The sequence below is a fragment of the Struthio camelus genome, chromosome 3 (genome assembly GCF_040807025.1).
Source record: "Struthio camelus isolate bStrCam1 chromosome 3, bStrCam1.hap1, whole genome shotgun sequence".
NCBI lineage: Eukaryota > Metazoa > Chordata > Aves > Struthioniformes > Struthionidae > Struthio > Struthio camelus.
Window position 1 is genome coordinate 24,954,884 of NC_090944.1, and position 24,776 is coordinate 24,979,659.

Genomic DNA, 24,776 nt, shown 5'->3' on the forward strand with positions numbered 1-24,776 from the left:
AATTGGAGGAAACCCCGTGGCCCCAGCCGCAGCCCACGGGCCAACCGAGCTTGTGCCCTGCCTGCGCTCGCCCCCGCGGCGGCGCGCTGTGCTCCGATTGGCTGCCGGGGCGCGAAGGGGCGGGGCCTCGGGCGAAGAAGACGCTCTGATTGGCCGCGTGGGCGCGGGTTGAGCAGCGGGTAGGCTTGCCTGTGCCAACGCCCTTTAGCGCTGGCTCTTGCCTGAGACGGGAGCGGCTCTTTCTCTCCGCCACAGCCCCGAGCGAGGCAGCCGATCCGGTGGCGCCAGCCGGCCCGGCCTAGCGCGCGGACTCAGGTGAGCGGGGCGCCGCGCGCCCGCCGGCGGGAGGGGGCTCCGCGCCACCGCCGCCGCGTCCTCCATTTTGTGAGCGCGGCGTGGAGTCCTCGGCGGCCCCGGGGAGCGGGAGGTGCCGCCAGCCAGCGCCGCCATTTCGCACCCGGCGGGGCCGCCGGCTTCCTCTTTCCGCCCCGCCGCCGCGGGGCCAGCCTCCGGCCGCCTTCGCCTCTCGCCCCGCCACCTCCTCGCCACCCCCCTAACCCCCCCCCCGCTGTCCCTGGGGACGCGGCCGGCCGCGGCGTGGAGCCGCCGGGCCCCCGCCCTCGCCGGGGCCGAGACCCCACCCACTGCCGTGCCACAGCGCTCCCCGCCCGCCCGCCCGGGAATGCGGAGCCGCCGCCGCGCCCCCCGCGGCGCTGGGGGCCGCCGTCCCGGGGCCGGAGTCGCCGCCGCTCCCGCCGCGGCCGGGTGGAGGCGGGGAGGCCCCGGACCCTGCGGCGCTCCCCCGCCCTGTCGCCGCCCGCCGCGCCCCGCCGCCAGGAGGCGAAGCTGCCCGGGGCCGGCCGCCCCGCCGCGCCCGGGCCTCTCCCGGCTCCCTCGGCCTCGCCCGCCCCGCGGGTCTCGTCGAGCGGAGCGGAGCGCGGGAGCCCGAGGAGAGACGGGTCTCCTCGCCGCGCTTCCCGTCCTGCACCTGGCCTGGCGCCCCGGGCCTCCCTCGCTGTTCGCCGGTTTATTTTTAAACCGTTCCTTGGGTTCCTAGGGGCAAACTTATCGCTGGGGTTTTTTTTTTGTTTGTTTGTTTGTTTCTGGGGAGGAGGATTTCTTTTTTTCCTTGCTGGTTCCAATCTCTTGTAATGGCTTTGGCATACCCCCTCCTTTTTCAGTGCTCACCTGCAGGGCAGATGGTGTACAGGGGATGGACTTTGGGCAGGGCTTACTGGTGGCTAGATATCTTTCTCCAGGTTCTTGCTAAGCAGTGTGTTAATTTGTTCACTTGAGGTAAGGAAGGGAAGCAGAGTGAGGACAAAAAGGCAGCTCTGAAAAGATAGCTGTCTCCAGCACTTGGTCTTTAGGCTGCTTCCCTCTGGGTAGAGCTGAGTATGCCTTCCCCAGTTCAGTTTCTAGGTCGCCATTTCCCTAGGGATGGGCCCTTGAGACTGGTGCCTCTCCCCCTAGCTCTGCATGGAGGAGCAGGATGCTGCCAGTCCTTCAATCCAGGAAACGCTCCTGGAGATGAGGAAGAGGATACAAGACTCGCTACAGGCCTAGTTATGAGGAGCAGCATAAGATCATGTTCTGTATCACTTCAACCCAGAGTCATGGTTACTGTCTTCTTTCTGGCAGGTTTTCAGGGCGTTCTCTTCTTGACAGTGTGACATCCCCAGCTTCTCCTGCTTTTGCTACTCTACTGCTCTCACCCCTCTGCCAGCCACCATGGATAAGACCGAGTTGATCCAGAAAGCCAAGCTGGCTGAGCAGGCTGAGCGCTATGATGATATGGCCACCTGCATGAAGGCAGTAACCGAGCAAGGTGCTGAGCTTTCCAACGAGGAGCGCAACCTGCTCTCTGTGGCCTACAAGAACGTAGTGGGTGGGCGGCGCTCTGCCTGGAGGGTCATCTCTAGCATTGAGCAGAAGACAGACACCAGTGACAAGAAGATGCAGCTTATCAAGGACTATCGGGAGAAGGTGGAATCTGAGCTCAGGTCCATCTGCACCACTGTGCTGGTGAGTGGAGTTTCTTTTGCCCTCTCTTTTCTTCTCTTTGAGAGAGAGAAACAGTATTCATGTATGCTGCTGTCCTGAGGAGTAAGACTGTGAACTTGGCTGAGGAACGTCATGCACAATATCATGCTGTGGTAGGGGAAGTCAGTGCAGTAACTTCCGCAACTGTTGTGAGGGTTAGCGTAAGGAGGAAAATCGTCTGCGCTGCTGAGGAGCATGTCTGTGCAAAGGTATTTGAGACCCACAGACAGTGTTACTCCATGTAATTGCAGAGTCGCAGAGGATTTGGTCTCATGTCTGTTTGCACTGCGGTTAGTAAGCTTATCTGTTCATAAGATCAGCGGAAAACAAAATGATACATGAATTTTTTTCTTCAGATGAGACCTAGTACATTGTTAAAAGCATTTAAAGTAACTGGGTGTGTGTTTCTTTCACTTAGTGTTTCTTTGCAAGAAACAAATTCTCCAGAGGTCTTTAAGACATCTTGAAAACTTTCCTTTTACGTAAAAGTGTGAGTTTATAAAGTAAAACATCATCTTCAGTGAGCGTAGAAATAAAGATCTGCAGAAATTGGCTTTGTCATGTTCAAATTGACTTTTCAGTGGATCTTTACAACGAAGTTGCGGTAGTTACAGAATAAGGTAAGACCATGGTTTGAAGACTGACATAATACACCTCAGCAGGTGAAGAAGCCCAGTAATACAGAATTTACTCTGCTATAAGGAGCAGAATTCCAGGTGCTATTAACAGTGAAAGTACACTGTGCTGTGGCAGGGGCTGAACGTGCATCACCTTCTTCTACGTGATCAGGGAGTTCTGGCTGCAGGCAGTTGGATAGGTGTAATGCGCTAAGAATTGTGTGGCAAGTAATCTTTAGTAGCTTATTACACCTCAGTTAAAAATGTATTTTTGGTGTCTGGTATTGCAAACACAAGAAGAAGCAAGTCTACAAGGAAATAAACATTTACTGAGGTAAATGAATCCTGAGTTGGGTTAGGATACCCAAATCTGAAGCTGGTTTGTTTGGAAGTAACTGAAACTGCTTCTTGATGCTATGTCGCATACAGGGGAGCTGTACTTCTTGATTGTGCTGAAAATTCTCATATGTTTCTGTTTGGAATTGTTTTCTAAAGAAGTCAAAATGAGTTATCTTTGCTTCAGAGTCATTTGGAAATGTTATTAGCCTAATGAATCAGTTGAATTGATTTCTCAGTTAAGAGTCCATGTCTTTCAAAGAAGCTGTTTCTACAGTTGCAGATATAGGTAAAAATTTCAAAAATTTCAGCTTTGAGAAAGTGATGTTACTTGCGTAGGGCACTGATTCTTCTTTCCTGTGATGAGACTCGCTATAATTAGTGCTGATATTTATGCTCTTCATCATTCCTCTCAACCTCCTTTGTGCGGTGTTCCGGCTTGGGAACTAGTGTCTTGATCTGCACATAAAGCTTATTATTTAGACTTCTTAAGATCTCTTTCCTTATACCAAATGTAGCTCGTAAGAGGAGATTGTGGACAACATCTTGTACTGGTTGCTGCGCCATCTTAACAAGGAGCTCATTCCTTCTGTAAGGAGACTAATTGTCTTTGAAATGGAATGGTAAAGATAGCAAGGCGTTTCATGCAATGTCCATATTGAAATTTTCTGTTGCATCAAATGGTGGACAGCAGGTAGTTTAGTAGCTGCGCTAACACAAACCTTTTAACATGGGGGGGAAAAAAGCTTTTTCTTGTACTGGCTGAGCTCTTTCCTGCATTCCAGTCTTTCTGCTCTGTTCTCAGTTGTAGCCTGGTTGGCACCTTTCTGGTTTACTTCTCCCCTGGAAGGCCGCAGGAAGTAGCGAAGACAGAAACCTACAAACAGGCATGCTTTTCTTGTTCTACCCTCCTGGCCAAGATATGCCTTCCTTTGGGAGAAGGAGATGTCACCGTTTGCCGCTCACCTTCATATTTTTACTTGTCCTTTGAATGCCATGTGCAGTTAGGTTTCTCTTCCTTTCCCCCTTCGTCTACCGCTCCTGTGATCCATGAGTCAGCAACAGAGAGGTTGAAACTCGCAATGGGCAGGCACTACAAAGGATCAATTTCCTAAAGCTCAGTCAAGGTGCTTTTGAGTCCTTCCTCTTGGAGTTATGACTTCATGTTTAGTAATACTATAGAAACTGCTTTTAGTTAGCTTTTTTTGAGTTGAATCTCAAAGATGCTTTTTTAATTCTAAGAAGGCAGCTAAACTGAAACAACTGCTGGCAAATAGCGTGGAAAGGTTGCTTGTCAGCTGGAGTATTTGGATTTAGCAAGGGTGGATGTGCTGGGTGGAGTGTGACTGCTGTGTTAGTCATACTACTAACAGTTTTTTCGAAAGGTTTTTTCATCACTGGTGCAACTCAGCTTTTTTAAAGAGAAATATATCTGCTCTTCTAGAAACCTTTATTTAAAATACTTTCATGAGCATTACAAAATACTACTAATGGTTAATTGAATCTGCAGTCCTCCCTCCCCCCCCCCTCCCCCCCATAAAGGATGCCCCAAGCCAATTAGGTAAGCTATTATTTTTAGGCCATGGTTTGAACTTAGATTTCATCACCGCTAAAATACAAGCATTGAAAATTATGTTGATGGCCTGCTTTAATTGATATATGTAACTTTTACTAATTATTTAATTAATGTACAAACATTGTCAGTGGTCACAGTAAGATATTATTCCATCTCATGCCAAGCAGTGAAGACGTTTGTTGTTTTTAATTGTCTATCTTGCAAGTAAGAGTAGATGTGATCTGAATCATTTTTAACTGTTAATTGTATGACTAGTCTTTCCAGTGAGAGTGGCTCTTTAATGAAGGAGTGATTTGACTTTGTCAAACAACTCATGGCTGCCAGGAGTTTTTAACTTGAAGGAGGTACACTAGCAGGTTTTACCAAAATTCCTGTATTGATTGACTAATTCTTTGGTAATAGGAAGATTCCACATTAATTCTCTACTTGTGAAGAAAAGTCCAAATTGTTCTTGAAATTCTCCTATCCCTGAATAAAGAAGCAGGCTAGAGACTTGACTGTTTTATAAAGTTTAGCTGTGTATTTTCATATACATTGTGAGGTCCAAGTTCATGTTTCTTGATATTCTGAGTGATTTCAAGACAGGCTTACTAGGTAATGTGGAAGGGAATGGTGCAGCAACAACTTTCACATCATTGGTGAAATAATATACAAAACTTTGAACAATATAAGACTAGTGCTTTCTTCTTATGTATCATGTTTAATGGCTTCAGGCTTTCGGAAAAGGTAACGTATGTTCTTTGAAATGGAACTTCTCTGGGGCAGCAGATGCAACTGTTTTACTGAAAGCCTTAGTCCCTTTGCATATCAGTAGCCCGCATCCCATTCAGACTCCTTCATTCTTCAGGAAGAACAGGTGTAAAGGAAAAGAAGAAAGAACCACCCCAAACCTGTGACTGGAAGCGGTTCTCACTCCATCTGTAACCTGAAGGGTTTTTTTAATTTGTGTTTGGTAGCGTTCTGCATGTGGTCAGTTGCTAGGGCCCAGTGTCGAGCTCTGTCTAGAGCTCAATGTTGAATAGAGCAACAGAGATAAGATTTAATGACTACTAGCTTATTGCTTAAAACTTAAGGAAGATGCACTGACTACAATTATTAATGCTTGAAAGCATCTGTACCTTGATGATTACTTACTGTCTTCTCATGTCTCTAGCCAAAATGTAAAAGATCATTTTAATCTGTTTTAAAGTTATCTTCACAGAAGAGTTACTTTCATGAGGGTTTTCAGCTGTCCCACCATCTGTTTCTGCAATGTAGAACTGTTTGTAGAGGATGTTGTACTGTCAGGCCCAAATTGGCTACGATTTCTAAAAATGAGCAAAGCCATCGTGAACTTGAAAAATGGACCAGCAGTAACAGCGCTTTTGGTGTTCGGTTTTTTAACCCTATGGCCATCTCTGCAGTAAAAACAAGATACACCTTAGAGGTCAAGACTATTTCAGTTTTTACTGTCATACAGTTGAGAGGATGCTTGTAAATGTTTGTATGTTCTGCGAGATTAGTGTTAATTGTTGAAAGTGTATGTGAGTGCATTGCTCTTGCCAGCTTCCCTTTCCTTCCTTCCTTCCTCCTCCCCCCTCAAAGTAGCAATACTGTTGCTACTTCTGCTTTGTGTAATCAAGAAACAGTAAATGCTGGTAGAAATAAAGATAAAAATCTCTTGGGTTGACTTCTGATTTTGCCTGTTTTCTAGGTCTAGTTCTTAAGTGAATCACTAGAAAAAACATACTGGAAGGTAACTTAGAAGGCAACTTTTTTCTTTTTTTTTCTTTTTTTTAACAGTGCAAGTTTATAGCTTAATTGAAAATGGAGTTGGTGTTATTTTTGCAGCAGCAAATAGATTCCTTAAGTCAATTAAAATAGTTGATGTCAGATAACGAGCAAGCTTTGAACAAGCTCTTTCATTACTACTATCTTTGGCCTGCACTGAAGTGAAATCCTGGTTTTTATTTTACACAGCTGTGGTAGATTCAGTTAAGTATTAGCTTGACGCTGCTAATGATACGAATAATTTAGTAGCGAGTGTTTTGTGCTTTATGAATCCTTTTTCTTTGATTTTTCTACTTCCAGTGAACTGCCAGAGTTTATACTGAAAGACATAACGTTGTAGAGGCTGAGCTCTGGCATCTGAATAAAAAGCTATTGTAGTCTTCTGATGCTGGGGAATATGTAGGATACAATATTATTCTGAAGGATAGGCATGCTAAATGCTGGAGTTAATATTACCATTAGGCTTGAATTAGTTGTCTTGACAGTGATGGGGGCAGCGTCTCATATGTTTCTTTGCTTTTCACACGCTAAACCAAATGCTGTTTACTTGTCCGTTTTAGGTGACTAAAAGGACTAGTTACTTCATGACCTAAAGCCAGACTTTAGATTGGGAGTGTCACTTCTTGGCAGGTGCAGAATCATGGAGTGAATGTTAAATGAACACTTTAATTTGGAATAACGACCTTATTTTGGTTGAGAGTGTAATGTGTGCGTGGAGGGAAGAGGTGATAAGAATTGTGAAACTTGATGAGAGAGTCCTATTCTAATAATCTTAAAACAAATTCATGATCTGAGCTTAATTTATATTAGAGCCTGCTGTTATGGCTGGATTTTTCTTGTTTGCTGCTTTTCTGCTTTTCATTAGACGCCTGTGAATCCTCTTATGTTTTACCAATAGCTAATTTTGTCCAAGTTGAGGTTAACTGGGCAGAGTTAGGAAATTAAGGCGTTATTTCCAAGAACTCTTTCTCTCTGATGGGGGCACATAGGAAGATGACATACCAGAATAAAACTAGACTGTTGCTGCTATAGCACTGCTTTTCTGTAAGGAAAACTGAATCCATTTCTAAGAAAGAACTGATACTTACACAAAACAAAGCCTAAAACGCATTGGGGCTCTCGCAGAGTCCAAAAGCTGTCCAAGGCCCAACTGAAAATAATCCAAGGAGTTCTGATGGCAGCTCAGGCTTCCATCAGATGCAGTCATCAGTTTGCAGACTCCAAACTGAATGACTGAATACTGAATTTCTAAAAATATGCAAGCCAAGTACTGGAAGATGCAGGATAAATAGACACAAGGTATTCTGTCTCAGGTTCTGAGAACTTATCTTTGTGATATTTGTGTGTGCAGTGTCATTTCCTTTTTCAGAGACTACTGGAATGAGGTTGGATCATTGGATTTGATTTGTGTGGATGTCTGAATCTAAAGCAGAGAACAGGGTTACCTTATGTCTGTGGAAAGCAGAAAAGGTAGATCAATGGCTTGCCCATTTTTTTTTTTTTTTTAAGTTTAAGAAGTGGTCGGCAAAGGATTCCACTTTTGCCAAGTCGTAGCTCCTAACAGCTCTCTTAAAGACCTGTCCTGAATGTTAACACCCTATGCAAAGCAGGGTGTAGAGTAACTGAAAATAGAGAATAGTAATACTGATGCAGGTGACCAACTGTTGAGAACAGTGGTGTAGGAAAGCCTCATCTACCTCCTGGAATCACTGCAATGTTAAATCCTTTTTTTTTTTTTTTATAAGATTAAAATAAAGATTAACCAGCACAATTGTAGTCAATGCTATTAAAACTTTGTACTATAGCTCAGTCCACTTTTGCATCTACAATTATTAAATTTCTGAGAGCAAACTGCCTGGTGTGGTGTCCTTGAGAAATTGGGATATGCTGAACAGTTAGTGCTGAGCAATGAAAACAAATTCTATCTTTGTGTTAATGCAGCCAAATTTTTAATGGATTCTGTAAGCAGCATGCCTAACTGCTGGACAGTCGTTTTGAAGGTGTTTTTCCTAAATTAGATACTAATACAGTAGATGCCTCTTTGAAAAAAGTGGAAGCTATATAGAACTTGGAGGGGACAAGCTAGAGTTGAAGGTTGCTAGTAGTTGACTTCCGTATGAAGATACATTGGAATTGTTTTGGCATGTTATTAAAATGATAGATTGTACCAATTTCTACATGGGAATAGAAGCATGGTATTTCCTCTTGGTAATGGGGAGTGCCATCTTTTCAGAGGAAGGTAGTGAGAAAACACTGAGGGGGGAAGTGCACAGATGTGCTTTTTTTCATAATATTTGTAGGGGTGTGTGTGTGTGGGGGGGGGGGTGTTCTAGTAGTATTTTTCAAACCCTTCCTCTTTGTTAGTCTAATGCTCTCGGTCTTTGAGAAGGATGGGTCTCCTGCCCCAGGTAGTACTTTGCCGCAAATTTGAAGTTAGTTTTATCATAGACTTGCTAGGTGAGGTAAATAAGAACATTCTTTAACAGTGTGTATTTGTGGCATTCATTTTGTATAACTCTGAGTTCGTGAGTCTGATGTTTTCAGGTTCTTAATCTTCTCCGTTTCCCAGGAAGCTGGGGCCGGTATCAGAATGCTCCAGCTGAGCATGCCACTGACTATCAAGCTTGTAATTTGCTAATTCAGAATGAACATCTGAATAATAATTCATGTGAACTGGGCACTTAGCGGTATCAGTTACTAAAAATAATTTATTCCTTAGTTTCATACACTGCTTCTCCCCATCCACGAGAATTTTAGATGTAAAGACCAATGAACGGGAAAGTCCAGAATTAGCAATGATCTCATTTGTGCCTTTCTCTTAGCTTTTAAAGGAAGAAGTGTTTGATTTATAAGCCTCTAACATTGATAAGGGCTTATTCCTTGATCTAGCAGTCCTTATTCTGACCTTTAATTTGTACAGTCCAGCCACTGAAACAGTTGTATATAGCAGCCATATTTGACTCTATAAACAGAAAAATCTCAATTTCCTGTGATATTAAATTTTCTAAATACACTACATACAGTCTTATCAGACTGACACCCTCATATTTCCTGTGTAAAAAATTTCTTCAGGAAATTCTGTTCTGATGTGGAATGCGTCTTGCAGAAATCTTGTACACAGACATTGTTTTAAGTGGAAATATGTAGGCAGAGCTTTAGCAAGATCAAGGTTCGCTTTCTATGAGAAGCTGTTATAACAGATAATCGTGAAATGTTGACTTTTATAACTTTTAAAGGTTAATCTTCATAGTTGAAACTTCTTTGGTTTGGGGAGTAATAAATTACTGCCACACTCTTAAAATACTGAATGAAATAATGTATTTTTGGATTTCCTTCAAGTTAACATGAAGTTCAAAAATACAAAAGGCTCTTGCAAAACTCTTGACTTTACGAGCTGCACTGCATGACTGGGAGTAGCTCTAAAGTTCACTATTTTTCTGGATTTCGATGATAAGTTTCTAATGTGATTTCCAAAGAGAGAGCAGAACTGAAGCAAGTAGAACTTTTAGACAAGTGCCCTACATAGTTTGTTAGCATAAAAGGCTGTCTTTAAAAAGAAGTTACTTGCACAAATGCAGCTTAAACCCATGTGGCTCCCATAGACCAGTTGCACTCAAATTGGACAACAGCATAGGTGTATAATACAGAAATATTTTTAAAATTCAAATTCATAGTTTTTTGCTAATTCCATCATATTATGGAAGATCACAAATGGAGGATACTGGGGAAAAAAACTTCTAGATGTATCAGGATTGTGAAGAGAAGGATTTGATGAGGATAATACATATTTACTAAAAGGAAAATAGTACTTCAAGTATTGAGGAATCAGAAATACGGAAAATATGATCATAGGAGAATGGTAGAATCAATTTGAGATAAATCTATTTGATACCAAGAAAAATCTCCTGAAAGCTTTTGGCTGTGTTGTACAGCCAGTTACTTCAATGAAAATTATACTTACTGAAGAAGGGAATGACATTTTTTTGAAGACTCATTTCTACATTTGGCAAGGGGAAACTGGAAAACTTTAGGCCTCTTCCATAAAAACTTGAATAGTTCTTTGACTTTCACTGGATTGTTGGTTTTGTCTGATGAAAATCTAAAGAAAGAAGAACTTGCATTTCCACACACTTCTGTTTCCTGGCTTACATACTTCTTTGGAGACCACAGAACTTTCAAACTTCTTGTTTTAAGAGAAATATAAGCAGTGAATATCAATTCTAGATTAAATTACTCTCCGCCCCAGGTGGGAATAGTGTGGGCAGACATGCTGCAGCTCAATCTTCCAATGCATCTGTTAAGTGAAATTCCAGATACTTCATTTAGGGCCAACCCTAAATATTGACTGCCAGTTTTTTAAAAACTATGTAGACAAATATTCGGAACCAAATGGAAAAGACAAATTAGGTCACCTTCTCCTTTTCCATGCCAGGTATGTCGTCTCCACTTTCACCAGTGCTTTGTCAGGTTGTCTTAAGCTACTGTAAAGCTATGCCGTTGTTGGAACGATGGATACTTATTTTACCCAATATATAAACTGGAATACTAATGTCTTGAGAGACATATGAAAACTAGAAACTTAACATTCTCCCAAAAGGAGTTGATGCACAGAGCTTGAATCAAGAAGGATGAAGAGCTCACCTCTGCTGAGTTACATTATTGAAAGTAAAATGATCTTACTGCTGCAGCAGGGGACTCTCCCTTTCCTGTCGAGAAAACAACTGCTGGATGTTAAACACCTAGGTTGCAGTGAGTCATACTTGTGGAGTTTGGAATGACTAATGTAGACTTGAAATAGTCAAAAAGTCTTAATACCAATTTACTAGGTGGTTAAAACAAGCAATCCTTTGTGAGTACAAGCCTTACTGAAAGGTATGATCACCTGTGCTGTCAAACAACTTGGCAAACCTCTATATTAAAACTGTTTTAAAATCACATTTAATAATAATATTTAAGGGAATGCACTAGTCTGAACTGTCTCACCGCCCTTTTTTAGCTTTACTTTTTGACTGCAGTTGGTAGAAACCAGTTCTTTGTATGCTACTTGTAACAGAGTTTTCTCATCTTGGAGCTGGATAAACCTTCTGAAATACCTGAGACTGAAGACTTTTCCCTCTCATTAGAAGGGATGACTTCAAGTACTGTGCAATACTACATAAATTCAGCATGGCGTAGAGTGTGCAAATTTCCTGTGTTTTGTTCGTAACGTACCTGTTTGATTCAGGCTGAAATGGCAAGCTGCTCATCTAGAAGATGAGCATAAATGTGACACTGAATCCATGTTCAGAGTGGTGGGTTAACTTGCTTAAAAAATGGTGTCAACACGTACTCTCTACATGTGCGTTATTTTTAAGGAACCTTGTCTCAAAATAGATTTATTTCAAAATAGTTTCTTCACTTACATGTGACCGTTTGACTTGGTGAGATTTGGCCAAGAAGTATGTGCTATTACAGGCAAGTACAGCGTTAAGTAATCAGTTACTTGCTGTCACCCATGAACATCTGTTCTGGGTGGCTAATTTCAGTACTTTCCTAAAGAAGGAAAAAATGCTAAAAGCTCAAAATACAGAACACTCAATGTCAGTTCAGGAAGGGCAGGAGTGCCTAGGAAACAGTAATAAAATGAATCTAGTCTAATACTTGTGAAAATCACTACTTGTTGGAATGGCAGCACTTTGGCAGGTCTGATAAGCATTTGGGCAGCTAAGAACTGAGCATTTGATTTAAAGTTCAAGTTGCTTTTTTGATGCAGTATCACTGAACTTTATCCATAATGGGTGGGAGAGAAAAATACCAAATTTTGAATGCTATATGCACTGGTATTGATTAGCTGCTTCTTGTCTCTGAGGAGTATTTCTATTGTATTTTTCTTTCCTGAAGGTGCTTTTTCGGTGTCATGTCAGTGAAAGCATGACAGGATTTTGTCTTAAGTTTCTAAAACCTGTAAATACAAATTGCTTACCACTCATTTGGAGCAGCATGTTAAATCAAATACCCAAGTGATTGGGGGGGGGGAGGAGGACGACAAACTAGCAGGTTTTGATTTGAGCAACTTAGAATGAAGCAAGGTACAGGGGCTTTAAGAATATTGCTGAAGCAGACTGACTTCAAAAAAACAAGCTTTAATTTATCTAAACTTTATTCACAATACCTCCACACCAGGGCTTTTGAACACAAGCATGCTCCTTCTTGCTAAAGATCACATAGCAACTTAAGCAGCTTGTATTTATGGAAGTAAGGTTTTTGAGTGCATTACTGCTTATATAATAACTATGATTTTCTTTTTATTTCTGATGGAGCAAAAGTAAGGATGTATGATATCAATTTGAAGAGAACTACAAATGGCAATTTAGATCAATCTTTTAATAGCTTAAAATTAAATTTTGTCTTGGTGCTGAGACCCAAACACGTTGTAGGTGCAGATATCGTAAATATTTACGAGTTGGGAGTTCAGGCTACCACATTGAGAATTTTCTGGCAATACCTAAGCACATGATTATCTTTAGCCTGCTTTGAAAAGCTGACCTTAAACTATTTGATCAGTAGATAATTTGTGTAGTTGACCTGATTCATGTTTATCCTCTGGTGTTGAACTGTCAAGTGTGAAAAATATAGCTGCTGGTTAATGGCATTGGAATATATGCATAGATTATATTGATCTATTTGCATTTCTTATTGAAGGTCAATTCTGGATGCTGCAAGTGCTCAAAGGTCAACTAGTAGTACTCAAGAATTTTTTTTTATTGTGTGTGTGTGTGCATGTGTCAAGATTCTTTATAGCTTAATCTTTGGGAGGAGAGAACTGCACAAATCAGAGTGGTGGTGGTTTTCTGCCACTTGAACCTGTCACACTGTTAAATTGCACAGAAGTATTTAGTGTACCTTATGATTGAACTTGACCTCTCAATCAGGCTTGTCTTTTAAATAGATTTAGATGCTGGGGGGTTTTTTGTTTGTTTTAAACGGCAGTCTTTAAAAGATAGGATTGTCCTATTAAACAGGTAACAGAGCGCGAGTGTAGAGGGACTGGTGTATGAATTGCAGGGGACGTGTGTGGGGAGTGTGTAAGGAAAGGCTGATTGGATGGATACACAACAAATAATTGAGGAGCCATAACATCTTCAGGGAGCTTCCTTGTTGTCTGTATAAGGCAGCTCAAGTGAAGATATGCCTGCCATATTACTTCAGGGCTTGCTTGCCATAAAGCTGAAATAACGGGAGGAAGTGGTGAGAGCTGATGACTTAAATTTAATATTTCTGTCTCAGGTTAATTAATCATAGTATCAAACGATGGGAATTACACGTTAACCATTGTTACTACTTAAGCAGAAGGAAACAGATACTAAGGAAGGACAATTTTTCAGTTGGGAGAGGGTGAAAAGAGACCTGCAAAGAGATCCAAAAAGGCAATTGAAATGTAATTTTCTCTTGGCATGTAAAGGAATAAGTCAGCCAATGAAGAAAATGATAAATCTCAGTTTTAATGGGAAGGAAGTGGATTGCTGCCAGGTTCGTAGTCTTCTTCCAGTGGCTCTTTCAGGCAGCTGCAGATCTGTTCCAGGGGCTGGTAGCCCTTTCTTGCTGACATATCTTAAAAACAAAACAAAAAAAAGTCTTAAAAAAAAAACCTTCCCTTCTGGAAGAGGGGGAAGAATCTCATGTATGAGAATGATGCTATTAGAATATGATGCAGATTGCTAGTGCACTGTGAAGATGGAAATGATATAAGACAGCTGAGCAACATTAAATATGAGAAGTAGGGTGGGGGATCCTCGGACAGTAGAGGAGGACCAGCATGCCGTTCAAAGGAATAACATCAGTCTAGAGAAAGCAGCAGATACTAAGTACGAGTTGCAACAGTGCAGACATCTAATGTGATCATACCAGAACATGAAAGATCTAGTTTGAGAACAAAATATAGTCTTGTTTTTTAATTCTGTTCTTTGTTCTGACAGTCACTCAGCAACAGAACAAGCTGGTGACAAATCACTCAGATATCGCTTGTGGTTTTTCATGCTTCGAAGAGTTTAATGCATGTTTTCCCTTTGTAAAGCAACTAATTGCTAGTTTTTCAGACCTTCGTTTAGAAGGTGCTAGGAGCAATCACAGTTCTTAATGATGATAGCAATTGTATTTTGATACGCAACTCTCTGACTGAAGAAAAACTGAGCATGTTTGCTTTATGTGAAAATAATCAAGTCTTCCTTGTCGGAGAATCATACCTATGACAATGGCTGACTCTATCTTTATATAAAGACTTACAATAAATTAATTTTGAGGTGGATGAGGCTTCCTTCATTGTTCAGACTGCCTGTATGCATTTTACTTTTTATAAAGTGATATTTAACATGAGGATTCATGACGATTACTGTCTGATGGAAAGGTAGGCAAGCCCAAGTAGGGAAAACCAAAGAACAGAGGTAGGAAATCTTGATTTCTCTTGGCTATTATTGATTTGCAACAGTGTAAAGTAAATTCTTTAGCTTATTGTACATCTGTCTCCTCTCACTGCCTCATCAACGCTTTCCCTCTGTTAGAGGGAGGGTGAGATGCATTCCGAGAAATGATAATGTCTTGAGAAGAATGGCTTGCTAAGTGTACCAAATACATTATAGATTGGAAAGGTAATGTCTGGATAGATGATTAGTTAGCTTTAGTCTAAGTATGCTTGCATTCTGTTTGATGCTATGTGATTCATAAGCAAGAGATCTCGTTCAGTTTAAGGCCCTTTAACGTATCTGGTTTTGGTTTTCTAAACTCCAGAACAAGGATGTTCCACCCTAGCAGACAAAGGTGCAGATCTCACCATGTGACGTGGAAACGATTAAGAGGTCCTAGAGGAGATATAACTGGGAGTGGAACTGCTATCTGGGCAGCTCTGCCCAAGTAAGGAGTACCTAGGAAATAAAGCAGTGTACATAGGGGTGCTCCTTCCTGCTGAGCAATTGCAGTTCACTCCCAGCCTCCCCTCTTTTTCTAGAAGTTCCTCAGACCTCTGCACAGAAGCAGTTTTCAAACCTACATAGTGCATGCAGCAGTTGCTGGATCCACTATGCACTGTATCCACACAGAAGACTGTAGTACTGCACGGGTGCAGTAGGGCAGGGGCAGTGGCAAATTCCTCTCGTGCTCCTAGAAGTGTGTGGCCTACCCTATCAGGAAAAAAAATGACGTTGGGGTCTAAGGAGTTTAGGCTTGGGGTCTGCTTATATAATACTCTAAAGCTATCCTGTAAACATTTAGCGTATGCCTCATTCCAGTGTGCTAGTATTTGGGGTGGTAGGCAAGCCATGTTAGTTGCGCGTGGTGCCCTTCTGTCTTTGGAGATAGCTCTAGTAGTATTTTGTACAAAGGACAATACTGATCTTATTACTAAGCTTTCAATAAGCCTTCACTTTTTTTGGAAGGCGTAAAAGAATAATGTTGTTTTTGCTGCCTGGTACTGATATAATTGCAACATCTTGAAAAGCTTTATTTCAGCAATTTAAACAAAGTCAAAGGTATGTTTTTGTCAAATGTGTGGTTTCAAATTCTGTACAGCATATCCTTTTCAACTGTCTGGTCAGTGCTAAGTAGACTGGCAGAGCTTGTTTGTTAATTTTTTTTTCCCCCATCTGATCAAGCACATGGATAAATCAGATCTCTGCTGCTTAATGCAGTCTCAGCCTTTTAAACATCTTCTAGAGGCTGCTAGTTGCTCTTTGATCACAGCTGATTTAAGGAACCTTGCTAAACATTGGTGTATTAAGCTTCAGCTTTCTTAATTCAGGGTAGTGTTTCTCTTTAAATCAAATTTCTGTGTTAAACTTGAAGTTCCTGCACTGTTGCCTCTCAGATCTTGAAACTGTTTGTGTAGCTCTGTGTTTTTTATGGCTTGCATTGGCATCTGCCTTTGTGGAGAAAAACATCAGAAAAACATCTAGACAGAGCCAAACCTGAGGTTTTTTTCTCACTGCAGAAACCTGTAGGGTGGGGAATAACTCATTCTAATATGTGAATGACTTGTGAAAAATAGAGTATTCATATGGAATTGTATTACCCATCTGCCTACCGTATCTTAATTCTTATTTTGAAACATATTTCCTATTTTTGCTGCTGCTTCCCTAACACCGGTGAGGTGTACTATTCAATACATTTGCTCAAACCCTTGCATGCTTTAAGCTGTCATTAAAAACTGACCAGTCCTGTGCCATACTAGCCAGTGTCTAGTTCTTGGCAGTGTTTTTCTTACACCACAGAAAGTCCTGAGAATGTCTGTTTCTGATTCGGTAAGTGGAAGGATATATCAGGCTTGGTATCATCTTACCCCCCCCCCCCCCCCGTTTTCTCTAAGGTTGCTGTAAGAGCTCTCGTAACTCTTTACTGTTTCTTAATACTCTGGCATTGTGGGGGGAAGTCTTTGAAGGGATATGCATAATATTATATGTAATATTACACCCATGGTAAGTACATTGGGTGGAAGCAAGAAGGCTTTTTCACAAATTGGAAGTACCCCACTACAAGCAGCAGTTTAAAATACTTACCAGCACCTCAAAAAGTGTCTTGGACATAAGAAAGATTTTTAAGCTGGGTTGCTTTCTCTGTTACAGTTGATTTCTAAAAGGAAGTAATACTGGCATGGCAGTGGAAGGTTTGTTTGTAAAAACTGCCTGGTTTTGATTGTGGTGCTACGGTCATTAATTAAAATGCTGGCAGGGGTTGCCCTATAAGCTTACGGTTTCTTAAACTTAAATATTTCCTTTGTAGCTGCTTCATGAATTTGGCTATGTATTCCTGCAACAGAAATCTTGCTGAACTAGCCACAGTTTGCAAGTTTTGGAAACTTTCTTCTATTTTTATAACCTGTTTATTTTGCAAGTGACTGAATACAGATGTTTATTATTTAAATTATTAGCATAAAGTTGCCCTCAGTATTGTGGGGCTTCCTTGAGGGTATTGGAGCTTACTTGCATCTTTTGTCAGTTCCAGAGAGCATGGCTCCTCTGTGGTGATGAGTTAGGTAAAACCACTAGGGTGAGGGATAGGGAGGTTAGCCACAAATTGGCCTTCTCCCCCCTCGGTTCTCTGATGGGCCTGAGAACAAAATTATGCTTTAGTTGGGAAAAATCCTTTACTTCTCTCCTTTTCCATCATCTCTACTTTGTGGAGGCACCAGAGGGCTTGTTATGGCCTTGGAGAGAGAGACTTCTCATTTTGCTGGAGATTTGCGAACTTTTTCCTGTCCTTCTGGCTATCAGGAAGGGAACGAGCTGTGAGCAAGGGGAGCAGTGGCAGCAGCAGCAGCTCAGGATGGTGCCGGAGGGCGCTGCCTCCTAGAAAATGGAGAAATGAGGGATGCCTCCCTGGGATGCTCGAACACGTCGTAAGCTGCAGCCTCACAAAGATCTGCTAAAGGCAGAAGAGGCTAAGGCTGTCATGGGTATTTTGGTTACCGACTAGACAGGCTCAAATTCTTGGCTATCTTTGGTAAGTGGGTTGGAAATACTTTATCGCAAGTCTAATGAATGCCCTGTATACAAAATACGGCATAGTTATTTTTTTATGTGCGAAGTGGCAATAAGTTATTTTTTAATAGCTCTGCAACTTTGTGCACTGTTTCACATTCCCAGTAAAACTATGCATTTGGAACTGTTTTTAAAATAACAAATGCATATTCTGCAACAAAATTTGGTCCTGAAACTGTGTGCTAGTGTTTTTTTGCCACTTTCTTTGTGGCAAAAGGTTACATCTTGATTACATCGTTGACTGAATTGACTTGCGACTACATCTTAACGTAGTCTCTAGCATTGTGCCTTTCCACAGGTCACGTTAAATGAGTGTAAGTCTATCTGAAATGCCCTTGAAACTTTTTCTCTTAACTTGTAGCAAATACTAAGTCCATCAAAACTGGATGGAGAAAAGAGGAAAAGTAAATTGAACTTTGCAATGGATGGCTTCTCTTTATGTTTCAGGAACTGTTGGACAAATATTTAATAGCTAATGCAACTAATCCAGAGAGCAAGGTATTCTACCTGAAGATGAAGGGAGACTACTTCCGATACCTTGCTGAAGTTGCCTGTGGTGATGACAGAAAACGTAAGTACCTTGAGGTCTTTAGGTTTAAAAGAGTTAATGGATTTTAGTTTTGAGCCATGTGGGAGGAAACAGTAAATGAAATACATGTCCCGGTATCTTACTCTGAATTCACGTGAAATACCTATGTGGGAGAGGCTACTTCTGATCTGGAAATCTCCAGTGTTCCTATAGACCAGGTATAACATTCTGAACAGACCTAGAGCATCATACGAAGGGGAATTTTGGCTGGTGTTCCTGCCATCTATGCTATACTCTTGGATACTTGTCTGATAATGATTATTCAGAGCTTTTGGAAAATACGTTTAAATATGTTAGCAGACCTTTAGCAACATTTTTTTTTCTTATATTTCTTCAGTACAATAGGCTTAGGGAGGAAAAGAAGACAGAGCTCAAACTTTTATAGGTTGACAGGACTCATTCATGGAGGAATTTTTAACCATTTAATTGTGAAGCAGACTTTGTTACAGTCAACTGAATAAGATTACTTAATCCCTACTTCTCCATGGAAACAGAAATAATTAACAATTATTAATTTCGTACACTGTCAAAAAATGAGCTGCAGTCTAAAATTGTTGATGCTGATTGCACTTTTGGACCCAGCAGAAAAAGGCTTGGAAAGCTTCATAGCTGGTATGGTCGCTGGATACTGGGCATCCTCAGAAAGTAGCTAGAACATGTGCTTAGGTGATCGTAAGTACTTCAGAAAGGTCTTCTGGGGAGTAGTCTAACCCTCTGTTCAGAGGATGTATTAAATTAAATGTTGGAACTGTCTTGTAAGGTGTTCAGGCACTGTTGTGACACTAAAGTTTTAGTATGGCATAAGTTAGTGATGTCTTTCTGTATAATAAACCAAGGTTTACTCTTGGAGTCATTCTATGGCACTGAAAGGAGGTGGACTGTTGGGATCTGGCAGAGCTCTGAAGTGACTGTCCCTTTGGCTTGGCCATGGTAGACATTTGATAGCGTTGGCTACTTTAATTGATTTGCAGAGTGGAAAGACAGAGCTGCTTGTCACTTAAGCAAAGAAAAGATGAAAATATGTAAAATGGCATGAAAGTGTTTACATTAATGAGTTACATTCAGAAATTCTTAACCGTTGGCCTGATCTAGATGACAGCAACAATCGGACAACTTGGTTTTGGCTTTCACAAAGATATTCTAAGTTAAGTTCGTATCTCAAGTAACGGCATTTGGTGGGCTTGTCTAAACAAAAAAATGCCATCTTAACTTGGCTGAAAAGAATGTGCTGAAAGTGGCATGGATGCTTACTGCAAGGCAGGGACTGATTGATAACCTTATTATGTGATTCTGGTGCTTTCCTTTTGAAGAGTTTGTATGTATTACCATGCAGACGTTTCATGCTTGATTTTGTAAACTTCTGGGAGTCTTACTTGAACGTAGGTGCACATTAGACCTATATTCTCCCCTTCTTCCCATACCGAGCTGCAAGATAGAACTTCACTACCCATGTCTCTTTCTCTGTGCTGATGCAGTTCATAATTTTATGGGCTGTTAAAAGTTTCAGTGATAACACTTTCCAAGGTTTGCACATGATACTTATAGACATGATGTATGCAAAAGTGTGTGGTTTGGGTTGGGGGGGGAAGCGTTCAGAACATCAGAGACCCCAAAATGGGGCACTCTGAATTGGAAATCCCAGGCTTACGATTATCATTGCAACTTTGGTTTCAGTCTCCTTCTGTGCAAGTATTAAGAAGTTTTTTGCTGTTAATGTGTTTATTCTTCCACGAGATTTTTATTAAATTCTGGGCACTCATGAATTAACAAAAATTACAGAAGCATATGACCAACTCTCCTAAAAAGCTTAAAGGAGTCGCTTTAGGTGTTGGAGATATTCTGCATGTTTTTTTAAATGCCCTCTGTCTCTTACGTTTCTGGTACTAGCGTTGATCCTCATTCAGACTTTCATAGATTAAGATAAATGAGCTTTTCTGATCTCTCACTCCGAAGCACTTGTATGTTTTCTTTGCTTTAAATAAACTAGCTTAAAGAGCATAAAATATTTTCTGCAGTTGCTAGTTTTGTCTTACTTTTTTTTTCAACCTGCTTTCAACAAATTACGAATAGGCTGTTAGTGCTCATTACACAATAAATACTGGAAAACTTTAGGATCTGTTGTGGCTCTCTAAATATATAAAGGATTTGTTTACCAAATTCTGCTTTTATGGCATGTTCTAGAGCTATTATGATATTAGTTCCCTCAGAAGAGAAATGAATTCTGAGCTCCAGGAATGGCCTTCTTTTTCCTGCAGCCTTCTTTGATTCAGTAGGCACCTTTAGGGCTTCTGTTGGCCCTGTGGTTGTCCTTAAGAGAGCTGGATGCAGTCTGTTCAAGATTCCCCTCTCAAAGTATCTACTTTGACCTAGTAATTGCTTTTCTCTGTGGTATTTTGTATATTGCCCCGAATAATTTGTGCAGGTCTTTGTTTTATTTTATCCTGCCTCCCTACTTCTCCATGGAAACAGACTTTTAGTTTTTAGGAACACCTAGTATATGCCTTCCGGACTTTCTCAAAAAGAGATGAGGGCCCTACAAACAGTAGCTTTCTTTGCTACACAGACCTGATTCAAACCCAAGCAGATCCATCCTTTGCAAGGAGTGAAGCAGGACTTAGGTAGAAGAAAGTAGTGTGCCACTTCTGTAAATAAAGACTGTACTATAGCAAAGTGCATATATTCAGAGGCTAAGCTAAGATGCTAGAGTCAGCCTTGATATTTGCATTTATTAGCTTCTCTGTGATTATCATTGTCTCTTTTGAATACCTTTATTTGTGGCAGCTTAGCTGCCCCCTGTAGTTTTTCAGCATAGCAACCCTTTTAAAAATGGGTTTAGAAATCAAAATTTGGTTTAAGTGCAATGTTTTGCTAAGGGCAGGCTTAAATACTGGGCTGTTCAGTCCCCTGCTAGGGGAATATTTTCATCGTATTTAAAAAATAGATAACCCTACCTAATGTTGAAACGTTTCTCATTCTTAACAGAAACAATAGAAAACTCGCAGGGAGCTTATCAGGAGGCATTTGATATCAGCAAGAAGGAGATGCAACCAACGCATCCGATTCGCTTGGGTCTAGCTCTTAACTTCTCTGTATTTTACTATGAGATTCTCAACAACCCGGAGCTTGCCTGCACACTGGCAAAGACAGTAAGTTACATTTTCTTCTGTATGCCTGTAGGGACAGTAGAAGAAAGTTTATATTTAAAAATTAATCTGAATGGTTATTTCCCAGAGTTTGTGCAGCAATATGCTACTTAATGTATCTGAGTTCCAAGTTCATAGTATAATTAAAGGGACACAAGCAGGCTGTATTTACAGCACGACTTAGGTTTTCAGCAACACTGGAAGCTTTTGCTGCCTTTTCTACTTCTCTTTCAAGTAGAGCAGGTCACTTACTGCTTTTTTTTTTGTTTGTTTTATTTAAAGCTGTCTATACTGTTAAGGTTAACTTCTCGTTGTGTAACGATCACTCAGTAGAAAGACTAAAGATGGCTTAATTATTCTAGGCATTTGATGAGGCTATTGCAGAACTTGATACACTGAACGAAGACTCATACAAAGACAGTACTCTCATCATGCAGTTGCTTAGAGACAACCTAACAGTAAGTTGCTTTTTTTATATGTTATTTAGCCATTATATGCTTACAGATATGGGGCTATAGTTAGACCAAATTTGTGGTGAAACAAAACATTGTTTCACCGTAGCACAAAAGCTGGTGCTGCTTAGGGCAGTTTACCCTACTGTAACTTGTATGAAAATGTCAGTTTTAACTTTATCATAATTTATAAGTTGACTTCAGCAACTTCCTACTACATGAACTATTCAAGCTGTTATTCTAGATTAATGTCTGTATTGCTTGCTGGCCTTGCAGTGAAGGTAGAGAAAGTGCATTCAGTTAATTTTACATGCAAGATAAGGCAAGGAGTCTGAAAATAATAGTCCATGATTTGTCAGAAATCCTTACTAAACTGTTGTTTTGTGTACTGCCTCAGAGACAAAATATCTTTGTGCATCCAGTGCAGCTTACTTTATTTCCATTGGATTTTCATTTTTATATAGATATGGAATTTCAATGTATTAAAGTTGCAGTTGGGTACAATGAGTTGATGCTTGAGTGTGTATGCAGTATCTTACCTTGATATGCAGTGTCTGACCTATGAATATTCCCTGCACTTAATTACAGCAGTATTTCTCATTTTGCAGTACACCTTCCATAGAAATGTCCGTTAGCACTATAAAACGCTTAGCTTCAATAACCAAATTGGTAGTCTTTGCTTTTAGGATCCAGACCTCTGCTTTTGAGACTAATGTTGTTCACGTCAGTCAGACTTGTTGAATGATCAAGTATCAGTGGCATAACAGACTTATTAAGCACAGAAGTCTAGACTTGTGTAGAATAGTGTCAGCTCTGCCTGAGGTGCGTAACTGGCTGTGCCCATGCATGGGGAACTATTTCCAATTACAGCTGTCAGGGCAAGTGCTGGAAGCCAGGATTGTACAGCTGCAGTGCACCAGTAGTTTTTAGGGATCCTTGCATCTAATTCTTTAATAATAATAGTTGCCCCTTTTCGGAAGTAAAGAAGCATTTCTCGAAGTTGACACTGTTTTTCTCTTCTTTCTAGTTATGGACATCAGACAGTGCAGGAGAAGAATGTGATGCTGCAGAAGGTGCAGAAAACTAAACTGCACATGGGGTGTCTTTCTCCCTTTCCTTCTCAAGAAACCTTTTTACACGTCTCCATTCCTTATAGCTCCACTTGGATTTCCTATAGCAAAGAAAACCCATCCATGTGTATGGAAATCAATTTATAGTCTTTTCACACTGCAGCTTTGGGAAAACTCCATTCCTTGATTTGTGTTTGTCCTGGCCTTCCTGGTGTGCGGTTACTGCTGTAGAAAAGTATTAATAGCTTCATTTCATATAAACATAAGTAACTTCCAAACACTTATGTAGCGGACTAAAGTGTACCTGGTATTTAAAAACAAATCTGAACCAGTTCCTGCCAGTTGACTGTGTTTTGTATTACAGTAAAGATATGAAAATGTAGTTAATTGCAACTAAAGAGTGTTCCACATAGCTTTTAATTCTTCACATTCCCTTCTTATTCTGCAGGATTTTCTTTCCATAATTTACTTTCACATGCTACTGTGTATTCTTTTCAGTAGGGATATGGAAGGATTGGGCCAGATAAAGTTTAGCATTTCTAGTTTGAAAATTTACAAATTGAATTGCTTTCTGTATAATGTAATACAGGAGCTTGTGTTTGAAAACAGGGGCTACTCTTACTCTTCAGTTGCTGCTGTTTAAGTTGATATCCCTTCCCAATAAAAGTTCACTTACACTCCTGCCTTTGTAGTTCTGGTATTCACTTTACTATGTATTAGAAGCAGCATGTTACTGTCGGAGTACAGGCAGTGCTTTTTGGCAGACTAAAGTGCATGTCATTTCTTAATACACTGGAATGGGAAAACCAATTGAAGTTCACATGTCCAAGTATAAAATTTAGTACTTTTCCATGCAGGTTTGTGCACATGTGAGAAGGTGTCAAGTTTGTCCAGTGATTGTTATTTAGAGAGTTTGGACCACTATTGTGTGTTGCTAATCATTGATTGTAGTCCCAAAAAAGCCTTGTGAAAATGTTATGCCCTCTGTAACAGCAAAGTAACATTAAATAAAATTACATTTTATAAACCACTTACTGTTGACTTGTAACAATTCCATGCAGTTGCTTAAGGGCTAAACTTAATCTTGTCCTAGAAAGGTCTTTCTCAAATTTAGTGCAAACTTCTTAAAATCTGCTCTTAAATGAACACAATTCGTATTAAATAATGTGCATTTTATGAAAATATCATGGATAAATTTTTGTAGAGTAACCTGACATGTGGACTTCTCAGTAACTAAATCTACTTGAGCTAATAGCTTCATCTTATTAATGACCTAAGGAAAAATAGCTAATTTCTTGATGTTCTTCCACAGCTTGCAAATCTTCTAACCTAAACTATGCATTTTATGTAATCTCATGAAATTCTCTGATCTATTCTCCCATGTGTTTTTCACTGATGGGCACCACTTCTTATTACAGTAATCCAGATACACCTTTAGAAATGCAGAGGAATTTTCTGCTCTAGAACAGTCAGTGTGCTGTCACTTCATAATCTGCTTTCTGTTGTTCATAGACTGCTTCTAGTATAACTGTTTCCCTAATTTTTTGAGCTTTTTTTTTGTAATAATGCATTGCTCTGCTTTTTTTTTTTTTTCCCTTTCCTAGATCACTTAAGAGTTTTTTTTCCTAAACCTCTACCTCTTAGTTCCCCATGTTGATGGGTTTTGGAAATATTTA

General features: G+C 40.5%; 1 protein-coding gene across 1 annotated transcript; it reads left to right on the top strand.

The window, feature by feature from the left end:
• On the top strand, positions 1 to 24,130 carry YWHAQ (tyrosine 3-monooxygenase/tryptophan 5-monooxygenase activation protein theta). The gene is made up of 6 exons (XM_068937204.1): positions 1 to 315; positions 1,642 to 2,025; positions 18,294 to 18,417; positions 21,418 to 21,581; positions 21,941 to 22,036; positions 23,058 to 24,130. Exons 2-6 carry the CDS (start codon positions 1,732 to 1,734, stop codon positions 23,115 to 23,117), a joined length of 738 nt encoding a protein of 245 aa, XP_068793305.1. The 5' UTR covers positions 1 to 315; positions 1,642 to 1,731; the 3' UTR covers positions 23,118 to 24,130.
• The last annotated feature ends 646 nt before the right edge of the window (positions 24,131 to 24,776 follow it).

Coding starts and splice junctions, on each gene's coding strand:
- YWHAQ (XM_068937204.1), top strand. CDS start 1,732: ATGGATAAGACCGAGTTGATCCAGAAAGCCAAGCTGGCTGAGCAGGCT. Junction 21,582..21,940: donor CCTGCACACTGGCAAAGACA/GTAAGTTACATT, acceptor TAATTATTCTAG/GCATTTGATGAGGCTATTGC. Junction 22,037..23,057: donor TGCTTAGAGACAACCTAACA/GTAAGTTGCTTT, acceptor TCTTCTTTCTAG/TTATGGACATCAGACAGTGC.